This window comes from Parasteatoda tepidariorum, chromosome 9, assembly GCF_043381705.1.
Source record: "Parasteatoda tepidariorum isolate YZ-2023 chromosome 9, CAS_Ptep_4.0, whole genome shotgun sequence".
Classification (NCBI taxonomy): Eukaryota; Metazoa; Arthropoda; class Arachnida; order Araneae; family Theridiidae; genus Parasteatoda; species Parasteatoda tepidariorum.
This window is the reverse complement of record NC_092212.1, coordinates 58,461,465-58,475,176: the sequence shown is the minus strand read 5'-3', so window position 1 is coordinate 58,475,176 and position 13,712 is coordinate 58,461,465. Positions and strand designations below refer to the sequence as shown.

At 32.3% G+C, this 13,712-nt stretch overlaps 1 protein-coding gene across 1 annotated transcript; it reads left to right on the top strand.

The window, feature by feature from the left end:
* Positions 1–6,529: 6,529 nt before the first annotated feature.
* LOC107453141 (uncharacterized) lies at positions 6,530–8,661 on the top strand. The gene has a single exon (XM_016069837.3). The coding sequence runs from the start codon at positions 6,926–6,928 to the stop codon at positions 7,694–7,696; it is 771 nt and encodes a 256-aa protein (XP_015925323.2). The 5' UTR covers positions 6,530–6,925; the 3' UTR covers positions 7,697–8,661.
* Positions 8,662–13,712: the final 5,051 nt, after the last annotated feature.

Sequence of the window (13,712 nt, the reverse complement as noted above, 5' to 3'; positions counted from 1 at the left end):
CATTAAGATTGTTACTTCCTGAAAATCCGATCATTAGAATGAAGGTAATTCCGTATGATATCTTATTTATTTTGCGCACTGTACATTTCTTTACCAAGAGCTAAGTCTTGCTTAATTATAATTCTGTAATAATTATATTACAAAGAAAATCTTTTAATAAATTATAATGACTTTATTTCAATATTATATTACAATGCTATACTTTTATCCCAATGTTACAATCCATTACAATATTATATTTTTATTGTATGCTGTAATAAAAATATACAATATTATATTTTTATTACAGCATTGTGGGGCCGGGATAGCCTGGTCGGTAGGGCGCTGGGCCCATGTCCGAGAGTTCGTGGGTTCGAAAACCGCCGGCCGAAGACTCCCCGTGTAGTTGGTGACTGATGCACGTTAAAATTCTGTCGAGTCACAAAGTCCTCTATGTTTCCATAACAAATCAATATCTCTGGGGGTACTGGATTGGAGACCGATCGTTCTCTGATTCAGATCAAAATTACGATCTGTGAATGTTTGATTTGATTTGATCATTTACGTCGCACTAGAGCTGCACAATGGGCTATCGGCGACGGTCTGGGAAACATCCCTGATGATGATCCGAAGACATGCCATCACAATTTTGATCCTCAGCAGAGGGGATGGCACCCCCGCTTCGGTAGCCCGACGACCTGTGAATGTATGAATGGTTGTAAGAATGAGTCCGCCTTATAAACAGCTGTGACGTATGATGTGGCTGAAGTCGAATTCTTGGCCATAGATGGCACCACTGAAAACAAGAATCGCACACTCTGCCTTAAATCTGCTCCGTTTCACCAAGCAGACTTGCCCGTGTGGCAAGTGGCATTAGAACCAACCAACCAATTACAGAATTGTAAATTTTTTGCAAAGTTTTAATTTTATTACAATGTTCTCATTTTATATAAATTTTCTCATTTTATAACAATATTCTCATTTTATAACAATATTCTCATTTTATAACAATGTTTAATTTTACTATAATGTTAAAATTTCATTACAATCTCTAAGTTTTAGAGTAATTTTCTATACGATCAGTATTATAAAAGTCAGAAAATAATTAATTTATTAAATTTTCGACAATATACAGAACATAATTTAAATTTTCACACTGCATTTTAGCTTTGACACAACATTGATTCATAAAACTCAAATAAAACCTTTTTGCTATGCAATTTCCTTACTTGCTTTTGTTTGTGAGTTTCAAATGAATACAAAAATTCTTTTCAGCGTAACAATAGGAAAAATAAAGTCTTTTGTGTTATTTTGCAAAATAGTAGGAGATAGATCTAAAATTAGACTGGTCTGAAATATGTGTAATCTTCTTTAATTTCCATTACAATACCTTCTCTTAGATTGCTTTTGAAACGGAAATAGGAGCAAAAAAGAGCTTAAGATTAGGTTGGAAATAATATACCTTTGGATGCGATTTCTGACATGCAAAAATATTTTCTCTCGCGAAATTGTTTCGAAGTAAATAAAACTGCAACTTTTTAAGGTTGTTTTCCTTTGATGGTTAAAGAATAATATACGTATTTAAGAAAAAACGCAGCAAAGTTTTAAAGTATAAACAATGATATTCTAGTTTATTGAAAATGAGTATTATTCAAGAGAAAATAAAATCTTTAAAAGAGAGCTCACAAAATTCTTTTTTCTTTATAAAAAAAGCCTTTTAGCGAAGATTTTCTCATCAATAATTATAAATTCTTATATTTGTAAAAATCAATGTGTAACATAGGTTTTTTTGGTGTATAAATGATCGTATTAGAATGTGATTTTTATTTAAAAAATGTATAAGTGTAGTTTGAAACTTTAATGATTGAGTAAGTAAGTTTAAATTGATGAGCTTAATACTAATTACCAAATGTTCCCAAAATGACATATTTACATCAAATTGTTTCTTTGTTTTTTACCAGATAGGTGTTTTATAAGTTTCCAGAATTTAATTATGTAACTAAATTATGTAATTATTGTAACTAACAGAAACATATTTTTGCCTACACATCACTAAATCATTCACTGAAAAAAATATGATTAAAACTTCCAAAATATGGTGCAAGTTACCGTGTTTCTGGCTCTATTAAAACACCGAAACGTACGATGATTTTTACCGAAGAGCTTTGGTAATGATTTTGGTAAAATTAGAATATACTTCTATAATGTGAGATAAAATTTGGCAATAATATGGGGATAGCTTTTAGAGCATGGTATAAAAATCATAAATTTGGTTAAATTTTCTTTTTAGTTTTGAATTTTTTATTGGTAACAGGAACTATAATTTTGAGAGCCTGAATATCTGTTAAGTCGTTGCAATATGAACGGGAAAATTATCAAATGAGTGGTTTAAATAACGTATATTTTTGGTTATACCGGTAATGTCATTATCTTACAGTAAAGTAATTTTACTAGAATTTTTTTCTCCGCGTGGCCAAGTATGTAGGGTACATAATTTTTATTGCACTATCTTTTAACGTAATTTTGACCTCAGAAATGCCTCGGAATTTTGACCCCAGTTAGATGACGTGGCCAAAAACAGAGCTGGTACCCTTCCCTCCACAAACAACGACAGGACGTCTTGCTGTTGCAGATTTAACGTGCGCTTTGCTATGTATACTCGTTGACTGTTTTGTTGATTTCCAGATTCGAACTTACCACCCGTATCTCCACACCAATGGACTGATAGATGTCTTCATCGTTTAATTTCTTAAACGAAAATTATGGTGTTCCGATTTTAAAAGACTCTCTTGAACAATTTGAAAATGTGACCACCCATAATATTGCATCGGGTCCATTATTGAATTCGTAAAAATCATCCTATGCCATAATGAAAGCGTTTTTTGCTTAACAGCAGTAGGGGAAAAATGGGGGTTCTGCCGCAGCAGGAGGGGTACAACTCAACATTTCAGATTCGGCAGCTGCAGCAGCAGGAGAAATACAACTCAACAATCTATGACAACAGGGGTTTTTCTGAGATTGTGAGATCCCTACTTTAGATAATGTTTTATCAGCAGGTTATATTTTATCTCTTCTTTAGAAAGTGAAGGAATTATTTTTATTTTCGGGACTATTGAAAATATACTTGCTCACGAAAAATTTCTAAGTCCCAAAAATAAAAATAGTTCCTTCACTTTCTAAAGAAGAGATAAAAGTAACCCTCTGATAAAACCTTATCTAAAGTAGGGATCTCACAATCTCAGAAAAACCCCTGTTGTCATAGATTATTGAGTTGTATTTCTGCTTCTGCTGCAGTTGCCGAATCTGAAATGTTGAGTTGTACCCCTCCTGCTGCGGCAGAACCCCCATTTCCCCCTACTAACAGCTTTTACATAAAAAAACCTATTTTTAAAATTTTGACAAAATAATGCAGCAGTACTTGACAAATAAGAAATAACCTGTTCTTAAACTAGTTATGAATGTTTTCAAGTACTACGTAATATTTTTGCGTATTAATTAAAATTTTACAATTTTGTTTAAAAAGATTAATGAAAGATATCATAAAATGTATGACATAAATACCAAACTCTAGTTATTCAAAGAAATATTCAAGGCATTTACCAAATGAATAGGAAATATATTTAATTATTTTGAGCTTCCAAATCAATAACACAGAACAGAAAAACCATATGATAAGAATAGGCGATAACATGATACCTATAAAATATGAAAGGGCCTTTAATTTATCATAAACAGCCATTGTATCGTTCCTGAATTATATATAATAAGTTTTGTCTTACAAATAAGATATCATAAGATATTCAATAAAAGTATCTTTATTCCAACTATTGACTATCTTTTATACAATTAAATAAATAATGGATATTTCCTTAGGGATGTTATTATGAATTAGAGATGTAAGTTTAAGTTATTTAGACATTAATTCTATATTTTTTGCTTACTAGCATTTTTAAACTAACGCTAGAATTCTTAAATATGTAAAAAGTGTAAATTTCAAACAGGTTAATGACGAGAAATTTTTAAATATAGTTCTATAAAATAAAAAAATAAAAAATAAAAAACATGCGAGCTTCATACAACAATTTTGTTGCATAATTTTTTTTATACTCGGAGACTACGTTTCTTACTCGCTCTGCTTGCCAACCCCTATAATGGCTTCCCCTTCACAATTGTTAATTTCTTTTTAAGCGTAAATTTATAAATACAGGGTGTTTATAAAGTCCCGGACCTATTTTGATGTTTAATAACTCATAAAATAATAAAGATAGATTAAAATTATTAAGTCGATAGTCAATTTCACGCTAGGCAGCGGCAAGCATGTCGGCATCCACAGAGGCTATTGCTGTTGTAATTCTAGCTTTTAGGTCATCAATGCTCGACACGATCCTCTTGTAAACATTGTCCTTTATAAATCCCCAAAGAAAAAAGTTCGACGTGCGACGAAGGGGACACACGTGGAAGTTCATTGACAAGGGTCATGAAACTTTTTGAGTCTATCTAACCATTTATGTTTTTAATATGAATCTATCTTTATTATTTTATGAGTTATTAAACATCAAAATTGGCCCGGAGCTTTATAAACACTCTGTATTTACACCCATATTACTGAACATTATGGCTTAAAAATATACTATTTGTTAATATAATCTAAAGTTACCTTTCACGTCACTACATGTAAATGATTCAAAAGTCTATTATTAAACGCCACTTTGTTTCAGTGCTTTCGTGGTGCGGCTTTTAAATTGTTGGCAAAATTACCAATAATTCAAAAAAGTTTTATTTTTTGATAGTATACCACTGCATTAAATGCTTTGCGAAAGCAGAGAAGGGCATTTGTCATTCAGAATAATGAGTAAAGAATGATGAATAATTATTCAATATCTGAATAATGAATGATGAATAAAGATTTATTCATTAGTCAGAAATATTTTGAATAAAGAATAAATCATTCATTATTCGTTATTCAGTATCCTTTATTCATAAGTCAAGAATAACTCAATAATTTCACTGGTCAACAAAAATGGGCACGGAATACTCTAATTGACTACGATTATGACAACTACAAATAAAACGTTCCTTTTCAAGTATATTTATATAATGTTTGAGAAAATTTACTTTTGTCTAACATAATGCATACTTTTGAGAAATGGTTACATGGCAAAATAGCGATTAATTTTTTAAGTTAAAATTTTATTTAAAAATTTAAAATAGTATTATCGTTTGTTTTCAAAAACTATAAAAAATTGCGTTTTGTAGATTTTAGAACAAAATTTTAAAATGAACTTAAGTAACTAAACTGTTATAAACCTACTTTTTAGCACAACTAAGTATGTTACGCTGGAGTAAGTTAAAATAGCATAAAAATAAATAGTCATTCTTAGTCTTAGTTTTATAGTTTATCTCCTAAAATGAGACGTTTAAGAGCAACGATGTTTGGCATCTCGTTATAGACAAAGACATATAGATTGCATTTTTTGCTGGTTATTCAAAATTTTATTCAGAAAAATTAGTCATGACTAATGAGTTTATTCATCAATCATTATTCAAAAATTTTTATACATTTGCGTAATGAATGATGAATAATGACTAAAATTTCATATGAATAATCATTCAGAATAAATTTATTCTGAATAAATTTAGTCATGAATAAAATTTTCGTGAATGATGCCCATCACTGGTTGAAAGCCCTGTTGACACATTGAACGCTAAAACACAAGGATTTAAAAGCATTTTAATAAGCGGCTGATTTAATAAGGATAGCTGATAAGAATTCATTATACCACACCTTCAACGACGCTTTTTTAAGTCGGTCTTAATTAAAAATTATTAAATTTTTTTCATCTTAATTAAATTTTATCTGGCAGACATATAATTCCCAGTTTAAAAGAGTCATAGAGAAGTGTTTTATTTAAGTATAATTAAATTTTATCTGCGCTCTTCAATTTTCATTTGCAGGTCTCTCACTTATTTAAGTAACTGAGAACTCAGCTCATTAGCTTGCATGACAACTTTGCCTTTATCGATATTTCTTCACAAAAACGAATATTTTTTGTTAATTAAGTATTAAAATAAGCAATTAAAATTTTATTAAATAAATATATTTATAAAGAGGAAAAACATTTCGTCAATAAAAATTTTGTGTTATGTATAAATGTAATCTAGGTAAAATAATATTAAATTCTTTTTTTAAAAAAACAACTTTTCTATGGTTTTGCACGAAAAAATAAAATATCAAGAGTAACTTATAAGAAATGATTTAATGTAGTCTCAGTTGATTTTCTAGATATTTTGCAAATTTTATGTAAAATTTTTATCTTTTATGCAATAATAAACATGTAATAACTTCTTATAAACTTTAAAAGAAAAAAAAACAGGTAGAAAGTCGGTTGTTTCCGAATAGCGATAATAACGTCTTGTGGCGTAACTACCACTACAAAAGTTTAACATCATTCACTAGTATATAAAGCATGCTAACTTGATTCTATTATGAGGTACCTTTTGATAGATGACGGTCGGTATTGTCGATTAACTCCGCACCACAGATTGGTGACCTTAAAATAATGCAACCTTCTAAATCTTACAACATCGGCAATCATCTTATGCCGTAAGCTTAAATATTTTAAAACTTAAAATGCTTAACTAAAATAAGACATTAACTTTTCTTTTTCTTGTCAAAGTTCAACCTGAGTTGTCACGGGGTAACATGGTATGTTATTTTTTTAGCTTTATTTATTGATCTTGCGATGTGTCATATTTCAAAATTTCTTTTCCGTATTAATGTATTCTGAATTTAATTTTGAATTTTTCTTTGCGCATGCGCACTTATGCATTTTCCAAACGTAATTCCTTAATTGAGTGATTGTAAATCATTGTATTCATTTAACTTCAATTTCATTTTAAATTGTCATTCTATTTTTTTAATAAGTGATTAGATTCTTAATACGCTATGACTGAACTTGAAAATCAGTCAGTCGCTCATGTTGCCGTCAAGGCGCCACCCTTTTGGAAAAATAATCCAGCGCTATGGTTCGTCCGTTTGGAGGCGCAATTCGATTTGGCTAAAATAACAGCTGATATAACCAAATTTAACCATGTGCTTTCTGCTGTTGAATCGGACATTTTAAATTATGTTAGTGATTTAGTGTTAAAGCCCCCTGAGAATGATAAATATGAAGCACTTAAAAAACGTTTAGTAGAGTTACACTCTGAAAGCGAAGCATCTAAAATAAGAACTTTACTCCAAGGTTTAGAGTTAGGGGACCAACGACCATCCCAGCTTTTAACGAGAATGCGTTCACTCGCAGGTGACAACGTAGGCGATACTCTTTTAAAATCATTGTGGCTTGGTCGGCTACCTAATGGGACACAAACAATTTTGGCCGCTCTCAGCGAAGATTTAGATCAGTTAGCCACTGTGGCAGACAAGATTAATGATCTCTCTATTCATCAGGGAGTTAATTCTGTCGCCGCTACTTCTAATTCCCACACCTCTCGATTAGAACAACAAGTTGCTCAATTGACACAGCAAGTTAATGAGTTAACTGCTTTTGTCAAAAGATCGCGTAGCCCAGCTCCAAATCATTTTCGAAAACGTAGCAGCTCTAGAACCCGTTTTAAAAAATTTAAAGATCCTGCTAATGGCAAATGCTTTTATCACACTAACTTTGGCAAAAATGCCAAAAAGTGTACTCAGCCATGTAATTTTTCAACAAACTAGTTAGGCGATCGTGTGATGGCCACACAGGCGACCGCCTCATAAATCGAATTCTCTTGGCCGATCCTTCTTCTAAATTTAAATTTCTCATCGATACTGGTGCAGACGTCAGCGTTTTGCCAAAAAGCAAAACAACCCTTCCTACTACTCGCGAAACATTGACATTGTATGCTGCCAACGGCACAGTCATAAAAACTTTTGGCACTAAATTGTTAAAATTAGACTTAAATTTGCGCCGCAATTTTACATGGCAGTTCATCATTGCTGACGTCAATCAGCCTATTATAGGTGCTGATTTTCTAAAAAAATTTAATCTATTGGTTGATGTTAAAAATAATTGTTTGATTGATGCCGAAACAAAATTGTCTTCTCGTGGACATTTGCCTTCGGATTCTCCACTTTTCACCAATATTTCAATTCTTTTGGGAGATTCAAAATTCGACGATATCTTGCGCCAGTATCCAGAGTTAATTAACCCATCGCAAAACAATAATGTTGACCTCCCAAACAAAACATATCATCACATTGAGACCAAAGGCCCGCCAGTTTTCTCGAAACCTCGTCGTCTGGCACCTAACATTTTAAACGCGGTCCGGAAAGAGTTCGAATACCTGATTTCGCAAGGTATTCTTCGGCCGTCGAAAAGTCCTTGGGCTAGTCCTCTTCATGTTGTAAGGAAATCAAACGGTGATTATCGACCATGCGGCGATTACCGTCGTCTAAATTCGATCACTGTTCCTGATCGCTACCCTGTCCCTCACATCCAGGACTGCACCCAAAATCATTTTGGAAAAAAGGTATTCTCAACCCTAGACCTTGCCCGAGCTTATCACCAAATTGCAATCTATCCCCCAGATATACCCAAAACAGCTGTAACGACACCTTTTGGCCTCTTTGAATATACAGCAATGCCGTTCGGACTCCGGAACGCAGGTCAGACGTTTCAAAGATTCATACATCAAGTATTAACTCCGCCCCCCACAGTCTAATAAACTACCGACTTTTCAGTTGCTTTCTCTAAAAAGTTCATAAGAAAGTCTAGTGACACATTGTAAGATAAAATTTAGATAAAATAAACATAAATCTGGAAAAATAACTATAACTGCATCAACTTTCTTCTTATAAGTTACATCCAATATTTTATTTGTTATCTTTTTGCGCCAAAACATTAAAAAGTTTTTTTTTCTTTTTAAATTTAAACTACAGGGTTGTCAAAAGGAATACAGCGATTACAAACAGCTGTAACTGTTTAATGAAAAATAATTTATCAATAAGATTAACATAGAATGTAGATGGAACTCTAAAATTTCTTTACGTGCGCAGGCCCAGTGAAGCGGAATGAGCGAGTTCAATAGTGAAAATGGCATGTCCCGTGCAGAACGCATTCTGCGTGTTGGAATTTAACGATTAACGACGAACAGTGCAGAGAAGATTTCGTCAGCGTTACAATCAAGAACCTCCAAATTGGAACGATATACGCAAATGGCATAGGATGTTTGAAGAAACGGGATGCTTGTGCAAAGGGGAAAAAGCAGCGGAAGGTCACGTGTTTCCGCGGAAAACGCTGAAAGAATTAGACGCACGTATGAACGAAGCCCACGAAAATTGACGTACGAAGGCAGTAGGGAGTTGCAAATGCCACAAACAACAGTATGGCGTGTTCTCAGACGTAGACTGCAATTGAAACCGCACAAAATTCAACTTGTGCAGCAATTGAAACAGGAAGACTATGTTAAACATATGAATTACGCTACATTTATATTGGAAAGTATGGAGGATGAAACATGAAACAATGGCTGATCGTCTCCTTTTTTAGCGATTAAGCAACCTTTCACATAAGTGGAGAGGTTAACCGACAAAAGAGTCGAATATGGGAGACGGAGAAGCCTTTCACTGTTATCTATTCATTCATAATAATAAACGCTGCTGTGTGTGTGTCTGTAATCACAATATATCGCCCCAGAAGCCTCGCCCAGGCACGAAACTCGGCACATAATTGTGTTTTGACATAATGAAGAAGTATTTTTTTTCTTACTCAAAAATTTGGATTAGTTTTTTAGTTATCAGTCATTTTGTAAGAAAATCTATGCTTTTTCGTCTTCAAAGAGCCATATTCAAAAAACTATTAAAAAATGCATATACTTTTCTCCACTCTTATAAATGCATGCTAATGCGAACCTTACAATTGAAATATTAAATTTCGACAACTTAAACCAATAATATACGAAGGAATTAATAATTTAATTGTAAGGTTCGCCTTAGTTTACATTTATCAAAGTGGAGAAAATTTTAACTTTGGTGTTAAAAATGTGGCAACATATTCGATACGTAAATAGAACTCTTCGCTTTGATATATTTGTCGCTGTTCAAAATTGTTATAATGAGTTTTTCTTCTTCTTTCCACGCTCTATTTTTTTTTCTTCTTAAGCGAAGACGATAATTTTTGTAGCGATATAGAAATAGAAATTGATATTATAAAAAATTATATAGAAATAGAAATTGATTAATTCGTTTTCGTGTTCTTTTCATGTATTTAGCATTTTAGTTTTTTTTTTCTTGCACGTTGTAGCTATATAATATATAAGATAGGAATTTAATTGTTTTTGAAGGAACGATCACACTTACCTTGGATCTCTTTGGTTTTTCTATTCTTTATTTTAACAGTTTTTATTAAATGTAATTAGTTATTTTCAGAAAGTTTCAGTTTGCAGGTAAGCACTTAGATTTTAACCCATTAACGCCCAAATTAATTCTACTTAATATATTTCAATGAATCTTTCAAATCCTATTTATTATGACCTAAATAGAGTATAAACCTTAAAATTTGTGCATATTTTGCATCAATTTTAAAATTACAGCTCGTCCTCATTTGAGGATACTGGGCATTCTAGAGAGAAAATGATTTTTCTTGATATAACATGCAAATATTGTAGTTAGTTCTCATTTTAAAAGTCTATTAATTTTTTTTTGGTACAGAATAAGTATAAATTGTAGTATTACTGAAATCTAAATCAAATATTAGACTTCTGATAATGTTTGTGAACATTATTATTATTATTTTTTAATTTTGGAATTACAAAAAAGGAACAAAATGAAAAGAGCCAATTTCAGTAAATAAATAATACCACGTAATTTCACTTTATGTATATTTATTTAGTAGAGCATTTTTAAACTACTTAAGTACATATATTGCTGTTGTTGTCCATTTACGTCGCACTAGAGCTGCACAATGGGGTATTGGCGACGGTCTGGGAAACATCCCTGAGGATGATCCGAAGACATGCCATCACAATTTTGATCCTCTGCGGAGGGGACCGCACCCCCGCTTCAGTAGCCCGACGACCTGCACGCGAAGTCGCGCACTTTACGGTAGAACAGTTTAACGAGGACCAATACCGCACACCCTCGGTCCCTACGCAGACTGATCCAAGTAGGTCACCCACCCGCACACTGACCGCAGCCAGTCATGCTTGACTTCGGTGATCTGATGGGAACTGTGTCTTAACGATCAGTCCACTGCGGGACTCTACTTAATTATATAAAATAATTAAAAATACGTAAAATATTCAGTGCATGAAAGCATATTAACTATGCACTGAAGTATTGAAACCATATTTAATCGGAGAACAAGCTTGTATCATGATTTTTAGTATGTAAAAACTTACATATTTCTTCTTTCGAATCCCAGAATTGTTTGAGAACCTTGGGGCAAAGATAACCAACTTACCTCGCTGTAGTAGGATAAACCCGAATATGTACCATATAATTGATAGCTTAATGTGAAACGGACTCCATTTCAGCCAATTAGAATTTTACATTTTCGCGCACACAATTTAAAATGATCCGTATAGTTTAGATATAAAGTATATTATAATTTTATATGCTGGCTTCGTTTCTAATTCACATTTCCATATTATTTTTACTTTGCTTCGGATATATTGACTGGGCCACAAAAATGTTCATCTCGGGCCGCGAGTTTGACACCCCTGCTCTAAGCTATTGCGGCTCAAATTCATTTCTTGCCTATTAAAAATTGAACCATTTACTATGATGCCAGTTGTCCGAATTACCAAAATTAAATAAGCATTATTGGCTCTAATAATATATGATGATTTATTTATTTATGGTTCCATTTTAGTTCATAACTTACTTTTTGTATTGCAGTTGATTTGGAATGATTTGGCTCTATAGGAACACGATTTTAAATGACAATTATAAACAAAATAAACACGTGATTTCAGATTATAATTTTCGAAATTCTAATTTAATGTCGGAGCACCAATACGCATGACATTCATGTTAATGTCTGAGATTGTAAAAAATAATTAAGCTTCATATGCACTAAAATCTAAATAGAATTTTATTCATACAATGTTAAAATTTTTTCTAGAAAAATGGTTGAATAGCTAAAAAGTGTTGCAGGATGATTTTTATCTTGATAAATGATACCGCGCAAATGGAATGCTTAAATATTTAAGGCGATGAAAAATAGTCTTTAATTAGTTTTTAATATGTGTTTCGACTCCTTGACATGCGTCTAGCATTATTTATTCTAAATACTTTCAAAAATTCCAAATAGAGCCATGATGGCTCAGAAGATAGAGCTCTCGCCTCCCAATGAGGTGATCCGGGTTCAATCCCAGCTATAACTGATCGATTTGGATTCCGCACCCGGCTCGCACCGACTACAGTGCAGTCGTAAAATATCTTCAATGGTGGACGGATCATGGGTTAGCATTGCCATCAAGCTAAACTTGGGAGGTTTTCCTCTTCATGTAACGCAAATGTGGTTTAGCTTCATCGAAAAGTCCTCCACGAAGACAAAATTTCGCCCAATACTTGATCCAGAAGTTACCTTGTCTTCTGGATTGGGCTCAAATTTACAAAGCTACGCAGTTGAACACTGGTAGTCGTAAACCCAAAATTGGGTCGGCTGTTCAAAGACGATTATAAAATAAAAAAATTAGTATCATGAGTTGACCCCAATAAGCAACAGCCATGTTTATGTCAAATGACTGAATATAGTTAATCTTTTTTTTTTAAGCTAACGAACTAATAAAACTTGTTTTACCTAATCTAATAATGTAAAGCTACTGGAAAGGGTACAACTGCAATAATAAATAAAAAAATTTAAATTCTGACTAAAAGTGGGAGGTTTTTGTGGTTCTCCTCTCCATGTAACGCAAATGAAATTTTCCATCAAAAAGCCCTCCACGAAGGCAAATTTCTCCCAATAATTGATCAGGAGTTCCCTTGTCTTCTGGATGGAGTTCAAAATTACATGGTATGTTAACAGTAGTAACCGCAAACTCTAAATTGGGTCAACTGTTCAACGAAGGTTATATATACATATCAAAAATTCCAAGTACCCGGAAAGATATATATGACTTAATAAACTCTTGTTAAATCTATATCGGATCAAAATTTAAACGTGATTTTTTATACCATGCTTCTGTATTGATAATATTGATAAATAAATAAAAAATCATATTTCGAGTGTTATTACTGGAAACTACTGAAATTATAACAAGTTTTATCATAAAATACGATTTTGCCATTTTGAAACCATTCTGAAATTAAAATTTTCTCAATTATGAAAAAAAGGAAACAATTCTATAATATTTGTACTCAATTATTAAAAAAAAATTTAAAATCTAACATTATTTTTGGTTTAGCTATTTAAAATTTCACTGTTCCACAAATTTTTAACACTTAGCACCTGTGAAGCTCTAAACTTTGCTGTCTTGTATTTAAAAGCCCAAAACACAAAGCTACCAGAAAATAAAACTCATCTCAACTGTCAAAAAACGCCTTTCTTTCCCCAAAAAATCAATAAAAGAGAGTGATCAGGTGACAGTTATGCATTGTTTAATTTCAAATCATCTTAAAGTTTTTCAACCTAATATTTGATAGAAATGATCTATCTCATCTTTCTTATTACTGTGAAAATACTTTGTATCTGAATTACAATAATTTATTGAACGTTTAAAATGGTATTAATTTAAATATGTTAGTTAGG